The sequence below is a fragment of the Schistocerca gregaria genome, chromosome 1 (genome assembly GCF_023897955.1).
Source record: "Schistocerca gregaria isolate iqSchGreg1 chromosome 1, iqSchGreg1.2, whole genome shotgun sequence".
Lineage (NCBI taxonomy): Eukaryota > Metazoa > Arthropoda > Insecta > Orthoptera > Acrididae > Schistocerca > Schistocerca gregaria.
In genome coordinates, this window is record NC_064920.1 from 744177571 (window position 1) to 744197013 (window position 19443).

General features: G+C 40.3%; 1 protein-coding gene across 1 annotated transcript in view; it reads right to left on the bottom strand.

Moving 5' to 3' along the window:
• Positions 1-274: 274 nt before the first annotated feature.
• Positions 275-19443, bottom strand: part of LOC126267564 (methyl farnesoate epoxidase-like) — a 137292-nt gene continuing 118123 nt past the window's right edge. The window contains exon 9 of the mRNA XM_049972870.1: positions 275-989. Coding sequence (XP_049828827.1) covers positions 808-989 — 182 coding nt within the window. The 3' untranslated portion in view covers positions 275-807. The remainder of the gene's footprint in view (positions 990-19443) is intronic.

Consider the following 19443-nt stretch of genomic DNA (forward strand, 5'->3'; position numbering starts at 1 on the left):
CTGTTATATGGTAAATAGTAATTATCCTTTTCATAATATTGTCGAATATATAACAGAAGATTTTCAACAAAGAGTTTGTGCTTGTCTAAAATTGACAATGGAATTCTATATTCTAATACAAAAATCTGAAATGAAGTGCCTGTTAAGACACGTTGTATACAACATACAAGCAGGTAGTTAAATAAAATTAAATATGGCGTACAAGCAGGTAATTAAATAAAATTAGAGACAGCACATGAGCAGATTATTAAATAAAATTAGATTTACACCTTTATTACCACCTTTATAATTTATCTGAATAATTCAGATATGACATTTCAAGTCTTAGTTAGCACAGTGTGTTGTAATACATCTAGTAAAATGTCTTTGTTCATAATATGAGTAATTATTTAAATTCTTTCCATGTGTATAAACTTAGACACACATGCTGCACTATGATGTGAGAAGTGTTAGGATTACTGCCTTTTCCGTATGCAATATAGGATAGCTACTTAAGAATACAATGAAGCATAAAAACATAAAAAGAATGAAAATATAGACCCACTTGTCCCATACTGCACAAGAAAATCAGTAATTAATGCTATTCAGTTTCTACCCCCATCTTTCTTCTTGTGTTTGTGTGATTAGTATTATATAAATGAGTGTAAATTCCACCAATTTCAACTGATAAGCATTATTCTAATACTGGAAATGAATTTTAAATATCATCTCATGAATATATCAAAACAAGCAAGTCTAAATTTCCTGAACACATACTAAACATTATGGAATAAACATGTAAAATCAAGATCAAGCAAATCAGTTGTGCTATAATCTTGGTGTGAGGGTTGCATAGAAAGGCTTAGGTGACAGAGTGACACCATCATAACCATCAAGTGAAGGGACAGGGTGGGCTGCTGGCACACTGATGCTGAAGCTATGTAACACTGTTGAGAAAAACAGAAACATAGTGCTCCTCGCAAGACCTTCTCCCAGACACCTGCGTCTACCTGTAGAATCATAAAGATTACAATAAATTAAAAAATACTTCACTCCACATGAACATCACGGTGCAAACAAAATTGTCAATCACTTTATCACAAAGCTATTTGATAGAGTGTTAGATTTTACAAAAATTGAATATGCTCTAAAATAGGATTACTCTCAATAAATTTAGTCATCTTTCCCCAGTCTGTGCCATATCCAACATTGGTACAGTTTTGTCATAGTACTTCATAACCTTGGGCTTGAAGCAAATTTACATGACATCTTACAAGGGAACCTCCCCATCGCACCCCCCGCAGATTTAGTTATAAGTTGGCTTAGTGGATAGGCCTTGAAAAACTGAACACCAGACAAAACAGAAAAACAGAAAGAAGTTGTGTGGAACTATGAAAAAAATAAGCAAAATATACAAACTGAGTAGTCCATGTGCAAGATAGGCAACATCAAGGATAATCTGAGCTCAGGAGCGTTGCGGTCCTGTGGTTAGCATGAGCAGCTGCGAAACAAGAGGTTCTTGGTTCAAGTCTTCCCTCGAGTGAAAAGTGTACTTTTTTTATTTTCACAAAGTTACTGTTCATTCATTGACGTCTCTGTTCACTGTAATAAGTTTAGTGTCTGTGTTTTGCGACCATACCGCATAATCGTACCGTGCAATTAGTAGATGAAAGGACATGCCTCTCCAATGGGAACCGAAAACATTTGGTCTCAAGGTCATAGGTCAACCGATTCCTCCACAGGTAAACACGTCTGAGATATTCTATACGACACTGGTGACGGCATGTGCGTCACATGACAGGAATATGTTGTTGACCCACGTAATTTGTACACTTGGTGAATGGGTAAAAAGATTCTTCTATCTTGCCCAATTTAGGTTTTCTTGTGGATGTGATAATCACTCCCAAAAAAGTGATGAAAACATAAGAGTTTGTCACATAAACTGCAACAAATGAATGCAACTGTTTCACAGTCACACAGTTTTCCCTGTGCTCTGTCAAAACATATGTTTTTAACATTTTCAAATTTTCCCATGTGTAGACCATCAAATCCTGCATATGTCCAAGCAAATCCGAACATGTCCTGGAATTTTGGAGAGCGAAGTTGATTATATGTGAGTGCCTGAACTTTGATAATTGACACACAATCACGTAAACAATACTGCTCTGTGTACCTGTGTAGCTTCGCAAACAATTGTCTGAAAATAAAAAATTAAACTGCTCACTCGAGGGAAGACTTGAACCAAGGACCACTCGTTCCGCAGCTGCTCACACTAACCACGGGACCACGGCACTCCTGAGCTATCACTATCCTTGATGTTGCCTATCTTGCACATGGACTACTCAGTTTGTATATTTTGCTTATTTTTTTCATAGTTGCACACAACTTCTACCTGTTTTCTCGAGTGATCTGTGTTCAGTTTTTCAAGGCCTAGCCACTGTGCCAACTTATAATTAAATCTGAGGGAGGTGCAATGAGGAGGTTTCCTTGTTAGTTAGCAGGATGACTCCTTGTCAAGTGGTGTATGGGTCCCCACTTCACAATCTTCGATTTTGACAAATTTGGTTTGCAGATTTTCTAAACAACTAATGGAGGATTTACAAATTTGTAGCTCAACAAAATTTCTCTCAAGCTGAAGTAACTTGATCTCTTTTATGTAGTTCATCTTATTTTGTAGTAGCTTTTTTTGTACCCTTTGTCAGAAAAGTTCCAGGGCAGTTTTTTTTATTTTTGAGTTTACAATACTTAAAAGGAACAAATATTGATTTTATGTTACCTGGTATGTGTGCATCTTTGAAATGACCTCGAACATGTTCCCTTGCAAACTCATTAGGTGGCAGGGCTGTGTTTAGCAACACGCTGTTTGGGTTCTTGGTGCATTAGTTATGGTGTCGCAATGGATGCTGATTGAGAGCAAAGAGTGAGCTTTAAGTTCTGCATTAAGCTTGGGAAAACCCCTAGTGAAATGTGGATAATGATTAAGCAAGCATATAAAGGCGAGGAACTTTCAAGAAGTCATGTTTTGAGTGGTGCAAAAGGTTTTGTGAAGGCAGAGATTCAGTGAAAGACAATTCTAAAGCTGGTCACCTGTCTACAGCACATACCGACGTAAACATGAAGCATGAAAGGCAGTTATTGCATGAAGACTGTTGTGTAGCTGTGTATACAATATCAGAAGAACTTAATTTGAATTTTGATGTGAGTCATAAGATTTTATGTGAAGATTTAGTGAAACAGTAACGTAATTCAAAACTTGTTCCTCAAACACTAACAGAAATAGGAAAGACGAAGCAATTCACCTGAACTAGTAGATCGAGCTTGATGTGATCCGATATTTCTGCCAAAGATTTATTGCTGAGTATGAAAGTAAAGTTGGTGCTGCCAGTATGACACACACACAACTGTAAGTCTTGAAATGTTTGCAGCAAGCAGTTCGATGTTTCCATCCTGTTTTGTGGCTTTCTCAGTCCTGGTTCTTACTGCTTGACAATGCAAGACCCCATACTACTTAATCTATTATCAAATATAATGCCAGAAGTTCTGTTATTGCCATCCCACACCCTCTACTTTCACCTGACCCTTCACATTGTGATTTTTTCTTCTTTCTGTGAATGAAAGACATCCAATGCGCTGTGACAAATAAGCTTACAAGCATCACAGTTGAAAATCTCCCAATTTGCCTCCAAGACCTCCAGAAACATTGGCTATAATATATAGGTAGCCAAGGGGGCTTCTTTGATAGGAGCTAGGATCATTTCTTGGTAAGAACAATTTTCTGTTCTTAAAAGAACCTGTCCTGGAACTTTTCTGACTAAGGGAGTGAAGCCTGTAAGTTTTATCATGTCTGTGTTCATAGGTTTTGAGGTACACAAGGTGAGATTGCCTATAAACAAATGTTCTGCCAAAGAAATGATACCTGATCCATACTTGTGTTAACTACCATTTGAAACAGAATCTTTTTCTCCATAAAATATCAAATTTCTACAAATGTTGTTTTTTTTTTCTTTTCCTTGAAAGTCTACAGTTATTCACTCAAGTTTCTTGTGCAAACTACTGTTCAGTCATTCCAGAGGGATATGGACATAAAGATAAAAAAAAATTATTTTTACCGAACTTAGTCCTCTCACTTCTAATTAACATTAAAGTTCTACATTTTACTGTTTTGCTAGCAATTTCGCCAAGAACCAGGAATTTTCAGGACTATAGCTTGGCAAATATGATCTATACAGTTTGCAAAGAAATCAAAGAAATTTTTGAATATTGGCAGGGATATTGAGGAGGAAAGTTTTTAATTACAAGCTATGCAAAAATGCATGAACCATTAATTATTTTCTCAGGTGGCTAATTATATTTATTTATAGTTGTTCTATTTTCCAGTGTGTCCCACATGCAGCATAAAAATTGTGAATATTTATGAAACATTGAATTCATTTTTGTTGGTAAGTCTCAAATAGAATCAGCCCAGAACGTCTTGGAAGAAAGGTTTTATTTGTCTTCAAGAGTTGCAGGAAAAAAAACAAATTCACCAGTTTACTCCAACTTATTTGAGAGCAATTCAAGTGTAAAGGTTGCAATGTAACTTCATGTCATTTGTTGCCAAAATATTAGAACCAATTGATGATACACCAGAATTTATGGTTTCAGCATTGCAACCAGGACAGTAAGTTGCATGCATATGTGACAACTGCTGTGCCAAGGCTTTTCACCTGCTCAGCCAGCAACCAAAAACACAGACGAGTTATGCAAGCATGGATTTCACAGGCCAGCACTTCAGATGGCAGACAAAGGATGGCCTTCCTTGTTCTGGCCACCATGTGGCAACCTGAGTGCTGCCAGAGGTCAATGGCTGTGGGTATTTCCTCCTCTGTGGGCTACATGACTGACAGTAGTACCTGCAGTATGCTGATGTCTTTTTGGGCAGACCATTCAAATTCTGTCCCTTATTGTATCATTTGATGTTTGCAGAAACTATTGCCACAAATAGTGGGCCTCAGTTTGTTTACGTAGGATTCTCCACTTCCTGTGAAGCAGATGGCCCTATTCTGATGTGTACTGAGTCCTTTCACCCTGACTGTGATGATCTAGCTGAATGCTTAATCTTTTCCTTTAAATCTGAGCTGTCCAAGCTCCACCACCATACTTGTTTGGGTGAGGCCCTTATACTCTTCTGACTTCTTATCATTCCACTCCACAGGTCAGGTCAACCCAATCAGCAAAACTCTATGGCCAACCACATCAGTCACAGTTATCTCTCATACATTCCACCAGCCCCCAAGCCTCCTCTCGGCAGTCCAGTCACCATTGTTTCTCTCTGTGAGATACTGCATGGATCCTTGTCTTCACGAGGGGCCACCAGCATTCATTTCCCATGTTCATTTCCAATCTTCTGTGGTGGGACCTGGCTCAGGTGACACTTCAAGATGGCACAGCAGCGTGTTGAATTAAAATCCCTTTACCAGGGTTTCAACGTTTATAAAATGTCTTATTCAGAAGGAAATACTGACCACCTAAACAAGGTAACAGTGAAAACATGAAATACACACACACACACACACACACACACACACACACACACACACACACACACGGGTACAGTGTGTCTCATTATGAACACAAAAGTTATTCAGACTTAGTGAATTACATGTTGTGGCAGAGGTGCATTAAAATGTAGCCCAGAGGCATCAGTCAGATATAAAATTTCACCTCTGTGATGTAGTGGCAACTTCTGACTCTGAATGTAACAGCAACACCAAATGTAGTGGGAGGAAGTAGAAGGCAACTTATTAAGACTCGTCCGAGCTTTCCAAGTGATTTGTTATTTCCAGCTACAGTGCCCCCATTCCTCTCAGTCTATGTAATTGGGTCCCGTAATGCTGAGGACAACACTTTGCTGTCTGCAAAATGGTTTGGTGTGGAATGGCTGCCTCAGCGACTCATGCAATGCCCTATGGTGTGTCGGCCCTGTACGGCTGCAGAGTTGTGGCGATGTCAGGGCTGCACCGGCAGCCGACTCAGCAACCTTTGTACTGCACTGTCTCAGCACTGCCTGCTGACAACTGCAAGGTGCCCCACACAATGCATCCCCACTGGTGTGGCTTGGGTCACGGAGACAACAAGTATCTGCATTCCGGCAGCTCAATCTGCAGCCCTCGTCCTGGATATCTCTGGTGCATTTTGGGAGCCAAAATGGCTGCTCACAGTAGCGAGCCATGGAGTGGCCCACCGCTGGCTGGGTATGGACCCTGCATCAGCTTCAGAGGGTCAAACCAGTGACCCACTGTGGACTGGAACACTGGCGCCCCATCTACTGCTGTGTGTAGATGGTGGTGTGACACTCCCCGTTGTCCAGAAGAGCTGTCTCTCTTGAATGCTTTGTTAGTGAAGCAGCACCTATTTATATGTGGCTCTGCACCTCTGTTTTGCTAAACCCGCTGCTCTGCGTTACATATTCATAACATGGGTTGGCCAGTGGGCCCCTTCTGCCTGTGACTTGCACCACGCAAACTGTTGCGTGTACTTTTCCGGCAGTTATACGCCCCTGCGGCCTCTATTTTACTTCACAACTGCTGGTGGCATAACTCACTGTAAACAGGCCTGTGCCTGGCTGTAAATTGCACACTTAGAAATATAACACCAAAACTGACCTTCCCTATCTCAAACAGTAGTGCCGCAACAGTAATAATTAAAACTTGCACAACATGGTTATTGTCATCTGGTATTTCCTCACTAATGTACAGCTAGTGTACTAGCATCATGTACAGAACAGGTGGGCTGGAGAAAGCCTCTGGCAAGAGAGGACAGTAGCGGTATGTACAACGAGGGTGCACAGTACAAATGAAACTTTATCATGCTAAACTTGTTTAAAATGTTAAAATTAAAATTGTATATTAAATACCAGATAACAATTACCTGTGTATGTTTTTAAAATTAATAAAATGGCAACAAATAGTAAGCCACTACCTGAAAAAGGTCATTGTGGTAAAAACAAATTATGTGAAACTGAATAGCGCAAATAGAAAAATAGCAAAAAGAACCAGGTTGAGGTGTGGGAGGTCGATGGAGGTATGGAAAGGGGAGAGGAATGGGGGTAGAGAGAAGGAAGAAAAGAGGTGGATGGAACATGGTATGTGTGTGTGTGGGGGGGGGAGGGGGGGGGGGGGAGAATAAGATCGTAAAACATATGTAACTCTCAAATACAACATCTCAAAAACCGTGTGGAAATAGTGATCTGATACTTGTTCTTTTTGCTATTGTGTCTATTTGCAATATGCACAATTCTACATAATTTGTGTTTACGACAATGACTCTTTAGATGGTAACTTATTATTTGTTGACATTTTATTAATTTTAAATATGTATACTGTTAAATATAATCTGATTTTTGTTCTAATTACAAGAACACACAGATAATAATGAACGCTACACTTTATTACCTTGAATGCAACACTTTATTACCTCAAGAATGTTGGTAAAGAAAAAAACACTGGCTGTGGCGTGGTGGTCCCACTAGTCCTAGTCACAATGGTTGAAGTAAACATCTGGCTGAGAGTAATGCTGGCCAGGCCCAACCCTATAAACTGTCAGCCGGCGGACATCTGAAAGTGGAGGCCTCTGACAATGCTGGCATCTAGTGATTTCTATGATGCACTGTACAGCTTTGTACCCAGATCATGGGTGTGGAATCTGACATGGGTCTCTACAGTTTTTAATGTAATCATTTTAATTTAAACAAGTTTAGCATGACAAAGTTTCATGCACTATCACCCACCCTCCTTTCACGTACTACTAGCGCCTCTCTAGCCAGAAGCTTTACATAGCCCAAACATCCCATATGTGACGCTAGTGGTAATTCTTTCTTCCTGCTATTATTTACATTTGAGGAGCTAATAAAGTTGTCTGTATATGTGGCTAGAATTAGTTTCTTTTGCTTCTTAATTCTGTAGTAAATGCAGGGATCATATTCTGATTTATGGTTCATTTTACATAGTGTTACATTCATCTTCCAACACCAAAGGAATTATACCTGTTTTGGACCATCTTACACAGCTTCTTCTCCTCCCCCTTCATCATGTAGCCTTCAGCTTGATGAATGTAAATTTCTTCAAGGTTACCATATGTATAAGAATAGAGGCTAATCATAAACATGTTCAGCACTGAGATCAAATTCAACTGTTAAAGCAAGAAGGTTCTGATGTGAAGGATGATCAATAACAGACGAGAATATTCAATGAAAGTACACTCTTGTCATCTGTGAATAACATTTTGTGAAAAAACGAGCCTTGTGATACTTCACCACATGACATTTCTTTGACTTTTAATACTCTCTTTGAACTGATCATCTATATGCCTCATTGTAAATCAGTCAAAGACCAAGTCACATTTCAAATAATGAATTATGCTCATCACTTAAGGCATCCTTCCATTTTTCATAATTACCATGACACATTCGTTCTTTATGCAAATTTGGCCCAGAAGTACTGGTAAAACAAGCATAATCATATTACAATGCTTGATGTTTGGCTTTCTTTAACATGATGTCTTATTAATTTCTGACTGTATTTCTTACTGGACAGCTTATGTATCTGACTGATCAGTGCCCATGTCTATGAGGGACATTCAGTAAGTAATACAACACATTTTTTATCAACCAGTTTTGGTTGAAAAATGCAGAATTTTTTGTGGTCTATTGTGGAATATTCCTGCATCATCACGTACAGTTTTGTGAAACTCCAATAAGTATTAGGCCGTATGTGGCCTTCAAATGGCACCTGTAATGGAGGTGCATTCCAAGCAGAGAGCTGTCATTGAGTTTCTGTGGGTGGAAAACCAGAGCATCACAGATATTCATAGGTGAATGCAGAATGTCTATGGAGACCTAGCAGTGAACAAAAGTATATGAATTGTTGGGCAAGTTGTCTGTCGTCATTGCAAACAAGATCGCGCAAACCTGTCCGATCTTCCACTTGCCTGCCAGCCACACACAGCTGTGACTCCTGCATTGTAGGACCGTGTGGAACTCTCATTCAAGATAATCAATGATGATGATGGGGAGGTTCTGGATGCAGCAAGATGTTGGCTCTGACATCAACCAGTAGAGTGGCACCATGTGGGCATACAAGCCCTCCCCATAAGGTGGTGCAAGGCCATCACACTGAATGGAGATTATGTTGAGAAACAGGATTCTGTAGCTAAAAGAGTGGAGAATAATATGGTGTACTGGAATCCTGACTGAAACCAACATGCTTTCAGAAAAAGTGTGTTGCATTACTTATTGAATGTCCCTTGTACATTGCCATTCACTGTCTGTTCTGTGTCACTTTGTGCCAGCTCAAGGTAAACTGCATTTCCATCAACATCAGAAGATTGTGTTGGTTCTGTTGTCTCTTTGATGCTGATATGTGCTGCTGCTGGCTGATTGCTTCCCATACTACTATCATCAATCAGATTACTGTTCATGATGTCGTTTCCGTAATTGCATTTTGAATTTTCAATGAATTGCACATTGTGTGCTTTCACTATTGTCTTTGGTAAATTTGAATCAGTCAGAGAGTGTTGTTGTTGTTGTGGTCTTCAGTCCTGAGACTGGTTTGATGCAGCTCTCCATGCTACTCTATCCTGCGCAAGCTTCTTCATCTCCCAGTACCTACTGCAACCTACATCCTTCTGAATCTGCTTAGTGTATTCATCTCTTGGTATCCCTCTATGATTTTTACCCTCCACGCTACCCTCCAATACTAAATTGGTAATCCCTTGATGCCTCAGAACATGTCCTACCAACCGATCCTTTCTTTTGATCAAGTTGTACCACAAACTTCTCTTCTCCCCAATCCTATTCAATACTTCCTCATTAGTTATGTGATTTACCCATCTAATCTTCAGCATTCTTCTGTAGCACCACATTTCGAAAGCTTCTATTCTCTTCTTGTCCAAACTATTTATTGTCCATGTTTCACTTACATACATGGCTAAACTCCATACAAATACTTTCAGAAATGACTTCCTGACACTTAAATCTATACTTGATGTTAACAAATTTCTCTTCTTCAGAAACGCTTTCCTTGCCATTGCCAGTCTACATTTTATATCCTCTCTACTTCGACCATCATCAGTTATTTTGCTCCCCAAATAGCAAAACTCCTTTACTACTTTAAGTGTCTCGTTTCCTAATGTAACTCCCTCAACATCACCCAACTTAATTCGATTACATTCCATGATCCTTGTTTTGCTTTTGTTGATGTTCATCTTATATCCTCCTTTCAAGACACTGTCCATTCCATTCAACTGCTCTTCCAAGTCCTTTGCTGTCTCTGACAGAATTACAATGTCATCAGCGAACCTCAAAGTTTTTATTTCTTCTCCATGGATTTTAATGCCTACTCCAAATTTTTCTTTTGTTTTCTTTACTGCTTGCTCAATATACGAGATTTAAAAACATCGGGGAGAGGCTACAACCCTGTTTTACTCCCTTTGAGTACCTCTATCGGTTATCCCTTCTATTCCAGTCTCTTATTGTTAGTGGAAAGAAAGATTGTCAGTATACCTCTGTGTGGGCTTTAATCTCTCTGATTTTATCCTCATGGTCTCTTCGTGAGATATACGTAGGAGGGAGCAATATACTGCTTGACTCCTCGGTGAAGGTATGTTCTCAAAACTTCAACAAAAGCCCGTACCGAGCTACTGAGTGTCTCTCTTGCAGAGTCTTCCACTGGAGTTTATCTGTCATCTCCGTAGCACTTTTGTGATTGCTAAATGATCCTGTAATGAAGCGCTCTGCTCTCCATTGGATCTTCTCTATCTCTTCTATCAACCCTATATGGTACGGATCCCACACCAGTGAGCAGTATTCAAGTAGTGGGTGAACAAGTGTACTGTAACCTACTTCCTTTGTTTTCGGATTGCATTTCCTTAGGATTCTTCCAATGAATCTCAGTCTGGCTTCTGCTATACCAATGATTAATTTTATATGGTCATTCCATTTTAAATCACTCCTAATGCCTACTCCCAGATAATTTATGAAGTTAACTGATTCCCATTGCTGACCTGCTATATTGTAGCTAAATGATAAAGGATCTTTCTTTCTATGTATTTGCAGCACAATACACTTGTCTACATTGAGATTCAATTGCCATTCCCTGCACCATGCGTCAATTTGTTGCAGATCCTCCTGCATTTCAGCACAATTTTCCATTGTTACAACCTCTTGATATACTACAGCATCATCCGCAAAAAGCCTCAGTGAACTTCCGATGTTATCCGCAAGGTCATTTATGTATATTGTGAATAGCAACGGTCCTACAACACTCCCCTGCGGCACACCTGGGATCACTCTTACTTCGGAAGACTTCTCTCCATTGAGAATGACATGCCTCCTTCTATTATCTAGGAACTCTTCAATCCAATCACACAATTGGTCTGATAGTCCATATGCTCTTACTTTGTTCATTAAACGTCTGTGGGGAACTGTATCGAATGCCTTGTGTAAGTCAAGAAACATGGCATCTAGCTGGGAACCCGTGTCTAAGGCCCTCTGGGTCTTGTGGACAAATAGTGCAAGCTGGGATTCACACAGTTGTCTTTTTCGAAACCCATGCTGATTCCTACAGAGTAGATTTCTAGTCTCCAGAAAAGTCATTATACTCGAACATAATAGATGCTCCAAAATTCTACAACTGATAGACGTTAGAGATATAGGTCTATAGTTCTGCACATATGTTCGACGTCCCTTCTTGAAAATGGGGATGATCTGCGCCCTTTTCCAATCCTTTGGAATGCTACGCTCTTCTAGAGACCTACGGTACACTGCTGCAAGAAGGGGGGAAAGTTCCTTCGCGTATTCTGTGTGAAATCAAACTGGTATCTTAGCAGGCCCAGCGGCCTTTCCTCTTTTGAGTGATTTTAATTGTTTTTCTATCCCTCTGTCATCTATTTCAATATCTACCAATTTGTCATCTGTACAGCAGTCTAGAGAAGGAACTACAATAAAATCTTCCTCTGTGGAACAGCTTTGAAAAAAGACATTTAGTATTTCGGCCTTTAGTCTGTCATCCTCTCTTTCAGTACCATTTTGGTCTCAGAGTGTCTGGACGTTTTGTTTTGATCCACCTACTGCTTTGACATAAAACAAAAATTTCTTAGGATTTTCTGCCAAGTCAGTACATAGAACTTTACTTTTGAATTCATTAAATGCCTATCACATAGCCCTCCTCACACTACATTTTGGTTCGTGTAATTTTTGTTTGTTTGCAAGGCTTTGGCTATGTTAATGTTTGCTGTGAAGTTCCCTTTGCTTCTGCAACAGTTTTCTATCTTGGTTGTTGTACCATGGTGGCTCTTTTCTGTATCTTACGATCTTGCTTGGTACATACTCATCTAATGCATAGTGTACGATGGTTTTGAGCTTTGTCCACTGATCCTCAACACTATCTGTAATTGAGACAAAACTTTTGTGTTGAGCCATCAAGTACTCTGAAATCTGCCTTTTATCACTTTTGCTAAACAGTATAATCTTCCAACCTTTTTTAATATTTCTATTTACGGCTGAAATTATTGATGCAGTAACTGTTTTATGATTGCTGATTCCCTGTTCTGCATTAACTGTTTCAAATAGTTCGGGTCTGTTTGTCACCAGAAGGTCGAATATGTTATCACCATGAATCATTTCTCTGTTTAACTGCTCAAGGTAGTTTTCAGATAACGCACTTAAAAAAATTTCGCTGGATTCTTTGTCCCTGCCACCTGTTATAAATGTTTGAGTCTGCCAGTCTCGACCCAGAACTATAACATGGTCGGGAAATCTACTCGAAATATTTTCCAAATTTTCCTTCAGTTGCTCTGCCACAACAGCTGCTGAGCCAGGGGGCCTATAGAGACATCCAATTACCATGTCTGAGCCTGCTTTAACTGTGACCTTCACCCAAATTATTTCACATTTCGGGATCTCCGTCAATTTCCTTTGATACTATTGCACTTTTATCACTATAAACTCCCCTCCCCCTTCACTGTCCAGCCTGTCTCTGCGGTATATATTCCAATCTGAGTTTAGAATTTCATTACTGTTTACGTCTTTCAACTTTCTGTCCCTAGTACTATGTGGACATTGTGACTGTTTATAAATGAAAGCTGTTCTGGGACCTTTCTATAGACGCTCCTGCAGCTTACTATTACCACATTAATACTGTTATTCCCTGTTGCGTTTTGCCTACTACTACCATGTCGCGTCTCAGGAGACGTCTTGTCTGGCCTAGGGAGGGAATTCTCTAACCTAAAAAAACCATGTGTGCACTCCACACATACTCCGCTACCCTTGTATTTGCTTCCTGCTTGTAGTGTAGGGCTGGCCAAATGCTGCACAGCGTGCAGACATGCGGAAGTGCTGCACACGTGCGCACGCATGTGACATCGAGCGACAGCGACATCTGTTATTAGACATGTGTCCTAAATTAACGGTGGCATTATGAATCACCTCGAAGGGAACGATCTATTGACACATAATCAGCATGGCTTTAGAAAACATTGCTCTTGTGCAACGCAGCTAGCTCTTTATTCGCACGAAGTAATGGCCGCTATTGACAGGGGATCTCAAGTTGATTCTGTATTTCTAGATTTCCGGAAAGCTTTTGACACCGTTCCTCACAAGCGACTTCTAATCAAGCTGCGGACTATGGGGTATCGTCTCAGTTGTGTGACTGGATTCATGATTTCCTGTCAGGAAGGTCGCAGTTCGTAGTAATAGACGGCAAATCATCGAGTAAAACTGAAGTGATATCAGGTGTTCCCCAGGGAAGCGTCCTGGGACCTCTACTGTTCCTGATCTATATAAATGACCTGGGTGACAATCTGAGCAGTTCTCTTAGACTGTTCGCAGATGATGCTGTAATTTACCGTCTAGTAAGGTCATCCGAAGACCAGTATCAGTTGCAAAGCGATTTAGAAAAGATTTCTGTATGGTGTGTCAGGTGGCAGTTGATGCTAAATAACGAAAAGTGTGAGATGATCCACATGAGTTCCAAAAGAAATCCGTTGGAATTCGATTACTCGATAAATAGTACAATTCTCAAGGCTGTCAATTCAACTAAGTACCTGGGTGTTAAACTTACGAACAACTTCAGTTGGAAGGACCACATAGATAATATTGTCGGGAAGGCGAGCCAAAGGTTGCGTTTCATTGGCAGGACACTGAGAAGATGCAACAAGTCCACTAAAGAGACAGCTTACACTACACTCGTTCGTCCTCTGTTAGAATATTGCTGCGCGGTGTGGGATCCTTACCAGGTGGTATTGACGGAGGACATCGAAAGGGTGCAAAAATGGGCAGCTCGTTTTGTATTATCATGTTATAGGGGAGAGAGTGTGGCAGATATGATACACGAGTTGGATGGAAGTCATTACAGCATAGACGTTTTTCGTCGCGGCGAGACCTTTTTACGAAATTTCAGTCACCAACTTTCTCTACCGAATGCGAAAATATTTTGTTGAGCCCAACCTACATAGCTAGGAATGATCATCAAAATAAAATAAGAGAAATCAGAGCTCGAACAGAAAGGTTTAGGTGTTCGTTTTTCCCGCTCGCTGTTCGGGAGTGGAATAATAGAGAGATAGTATGATTGTGGTTCGATGAACCCTCTGCCAAGCACTTAAATGTGAATTGCAGAGTAGTCATGTAGATGTAGATGTAGATGTGGCGGCTCCACTTCCCTGTTTATGTGGTACAAGCAAGAGCACAACATACCCAGTCTCATTTACCCCTGGTGACCGTAACCTTAACAGAGAAGTACTGAGAAATGGCAGGTACTGTGAAAAAGCAAAGGATGTGAGATCTATGTTTAAAAATGACTGGGAACTGTAATTCTTTTTTGTAGCCATTGGTGAAAACTCAGTGTTTGCTGTGCCGCCGAATAATAGGTGGCCAGCGAAATGTTTTCAAATGAAAGACACTAAAATACATATCACAAAGACGAATGTAGTGTACTCAACAGTGAAGAACGGCAAGCAAAATTAAATGTCCTTAAGAAAATGGATGAGGCACATCAACTCGATTTTACTGTACGTCAAAGTAACTGAGACTTCTTGAACTCTTAGTTTCTTGTGTTACATTTATGTCTGTACAATGTACTGTCTTCAGTTTTCCAGAATGACAACCACACTAAATCTTCACTGCGAGCAAGTTTTCAAATCGCATTAAGAATTGCACAATCTGGGAAACCCTATTCAGAAGGGGAATTTGTGAAAGGGTGTCTGACTGATGCTGCAGAACTTGTGGGTCCCACAAACGTTTGCAAGTTTCAATAAATCAGTCAATCCAAACAAACAGTGACAAGACGTATCAGTGCTATGGCCGGCAATGTGCGCAGTCAGCTAATAAATAAGGCTAAAGACTATGTTGCTTTCTCTGTTGCACTCTATGAAGAAACAGATCTTACAGATACAGCCCAGGTTGTGATGTACATATGAGGTGTCTATAACGCACTTTGTGTAACAGAGGACGTTTTGGGCTTAGTACCTTTGAAAGGGACTACTATAGGTGCGGACTTACTCCAAGCGGTCGAACAAGCGATTGATGGTGTAGGTATGGAGTGGAATCGGTTAGTCTAAGTGACCACAGATGGAGCACCATCAATGCAAGGCCATCAGAGAGGACTCATAGCATGGATGCGCAAAAAGCTAGGCCACGCAGACGAGACATGTGGAATTCACTGCATTCTGCATCGAGAGTGTTTTGTGCAAAATCAGTAACGTTAGCAAACGTAATGCAAGCTGTTGTCCATACTGTAAACTATCAGAAGACACATGGGCTTATGCATCACCAGTTTCGGCGGTTCTTGAAGGAATTAGGAGCGGAGTACGGTGACATACCTTACTATACCAAAGTACGCTGCCTCAGTCGAGGTAAAATGCTAAAAGTATTTTTTGATTTACGTTTGGTCATAGTAACATGTTTACATGACAAGGGAAAAAGTGAACCTATGTTGGAAGACCTTTGTTGGATATCAGAACTTGCATTTCTGGTGGACATTACGTCTCACATGAACAGACTGAACATCAGTTTGCAAGGTGAAAATAATTTAATTTATGACATGTTGGAAAAAGTAAATGCCTTTGAAAGGAGGCTTGCGCTTTGGGAGAGCCATCTGTTGACAGAAAGCACTGCACATTTCCCAACTCTTGGACTGGTCCATGAAAGTGCTAGATTTCCAGAATACGTGTCAATAATTGTACAAATTAAGGAACAATTTTGAGCACGATTTGCAGATGTTACAAGTTTGTCTCCTGTCATTTGCCTCTTTGCTCGACCATTCTCGTCGTCAGTTGAAGATGCTCCGAATGATCTACAGATGGAACTGATTGACTTACAGTGCAATAAAAGACTGAAGGACAAGTTCTTTGCAGTGCGAAGTACAAAAGAATTCTACGAAAATTTTTCACAATAAGAATTAGGGTTTTTATAATGTGTGAAGAGCTACGCTCAGCTGACATCAATAAAGATTTTTCTCGGTGATTAAAATGAATAAATCAAAGTTTCGATCAAGCATAAGTGATGAAACTCTTCGCAACTGTTTGCGTTTGTCAATGAGCCATGCTTTTGTGCCCGATATTAACTATATCATTTCTCATGACCAGTGATAAGTGTGTGTGGATTTATTCCTTTCATAATTAAAAATTATTGTTTACTAACTGTGCATTATTGCCTCATTCTGCTCCAAGTTACATTATTGTCAGGAAAATTGGTCATTAAACCGGTTGTTCCAATGTATACTTACATTTAGGGTTTTTATAATGTGTGAAGAGCTACGCTCAGCTGACATCAATAAAACAAACATTCATCTAATTGTCAGTTATTATGCAGATTTCAGATGAAACTGATGAAAGATATAGCAAAGATGGTATTGAAATAACAGGTGATCGAGAGGTCTGCGGTTATCATTCTGTTCAGAGGTCAGTGAGACAGAAATTATGTGGGTGTAACTGAGGGCACCAAGAATTAGTTATAGGAGACCTTGCATTGGTTTAATGTTATTTGAAAACATGAATAAGGTTCATTGGAAGTCGCAAAGTACTCTCTTTTTTAAATACTACATAAAAAACATTATGCATATTTATGTGCCGTCAGTCAAGCTGCCTTGATAAAAACCCATGGTTGTTAACTGTATTACTTGTCTTACTGTGTTAAACTGTTAACATAAAAGTAGATGTCTCAGTGAGTAGACTGTCACAGTATTTTAAATGTTTAATACGTGAAACACCGTCCCATGGTTGGCTTCCAAGCTGTCGAAAGAGCTCTAGAATGTGCCGGTACAGAGTATCCCATCAAGTGGATAAAGAGACATATGTGCATAGTAACATGCACTACATGAACGCTGACGGCTGCGGCATGCATGCTGTGACCCAGAAGTTGCACATGTGCAGGAGCACTGCACGTGTGCAGTATTTCTGGCCAGCCCTGGTGTAGTGCACACCTGACCTATTCAGGGGGACCCTACATTTCTCCACCTGATAGCGGAGGTCGAGAAATTTGCACCCCACGTCTCCGCAGAATTGTCTGAGCCTCTGGTTTAAGCCTTCCACTTGGCTCCAAACGAGAGGACCACGATCAGCTCTGGGAACAATACTATAAATAGTTAGCTCAGATTACACCCCATGAGCGAGGCCAACCGCCTGTATGAAATGAGGATGACCTCTGAACCCAGACTGCAGGAGTCATTGGTGCTGACTTGAGCAACAATCTGCAGTTGGGTGCACCCAGTGCTCTCTATAGCTGCCAGCAGGGCCACCTCCACATCTCAGATGAGACCCCCCGGCAAGCAGACAGAGTGAACACTGGCCTTCTTTCCCGACCTTTCAATTATTTGCCTAAGGGGCTCCATCACCCACCTAACATTGGAGCTCCCAATCACTAATACCCCCCCCCCCCCACCCCCCTCCCCTGTGTGCCTGCTCAGACCTTGCTGAAGGAGCAGCCACATGTCCACTCACAGGCGAAGATGTCTCCACAGCAGCGACTGTGGGTGAAACACGTTAACACCTGGGATGTACCATGCAATGCACCAGACTCCCCACTGCCGTTACACTCCAAGGCAGTAGCCTGAAGACGGCTGACCGCGGCCATCAACACGTTCAGCCATTCGCAAACAGTGGCCAGCTCCTCCTGCGTCCATACACAGCAGTCACATGTCCTATCCATCCTAAGAAATCAACAACTGACTGTGGAGAGTTAAACAACTTTTAACTAGACTGCTCTGGACTGTATTCAAAACAAACACGAAATCTATGGAACACTATCACTAGTACTCGAAAATTAAAGCTTCCTAAAAGCAAAAACACACGTAAAAAGAAGTGACAAGTAAGAAAAACCCAGTTAAGACTTAAATTAACACAGTTAAGACTTAAATTAATGTAGCTTGCTGCACAGCAGATGTGAAGCAGATGGCAGTTGAGACGACACTAGCACTACTGTTAACGGGTTCAGCCCAAAATATGATTGCATAGTCCTGCGTCTGTCAACATCAGTCATGCCTTTTCAATGATAAACTGGTTCAGGCATTCTGCAACTCCATTTTGTCCTGGTGTGTAAGTAACTGTTGGTTCTTATTAGATTTAATTCTCCTTTAAGAATGACTTCATATGCTGATTAACAAATTCTTTTCCACTATCTGTTCGAACTATTTTAATTTTTCAACCAATTTCATTTTCTACCCATGCTTTAAACCCAATGAAAGCTTCAGAGACTTATTTTGCTGAGTTTAGCCCATAATCAACTGACTTTTTTGTCTGTAAAAGTAAGAAATAGTGTGCTCCTTCCATAGAGCCATAAGGATCAATGTGTAGTATGCCAAGTAGAGCTCCTGTTCTTCTGTGTGATGGTTTAGGAAAAGGTTGTGCACAATACATATCTTGTCATTTGACTAACTGACAGAAAGTTACATTTAAGGCCTGGAACACAGGCTACATCGTTAATGGTTATCTGCTTATTTTTGTCATCATAGGTAACTTCAAGATGAATGTTACCCCCTGCAGTTGCCTCGAGATTGCAGTTATTTGCTACTGTAACTTTTGCAATTGTGACCAATTGGAAATTGTTAAATGAGTCTCTTTTACCCCTGGAATCTATGTAGCAGCCACCTCCATCATGTGAAGATGCAGTTAGAACCGTTAATGCATTTTCATTTTCAGCTTTCGTGGTATGACCACAATCTGAAGATTAATTTGGTTTCTTCTTAGTTCTACACTCACCCACTTTATGACTAACTTTCTGATATTTATAACATCTAAACAACTTGGGTTTTCATATATTGCAGTTAATTTTCAACTTCTGGTGTTTACTGTTCTGTTTAAAAGCTGCCAGTGCCAAATCTATAATCTCATCTGTCAAAGCCAATTTGTGTTTCATTGATTCTATAATAACCACTAACTCACTAAATTGAAGCCCAAATTCTCAGTTGCTATAATCAAGGGCTGGAAATCTTCAGA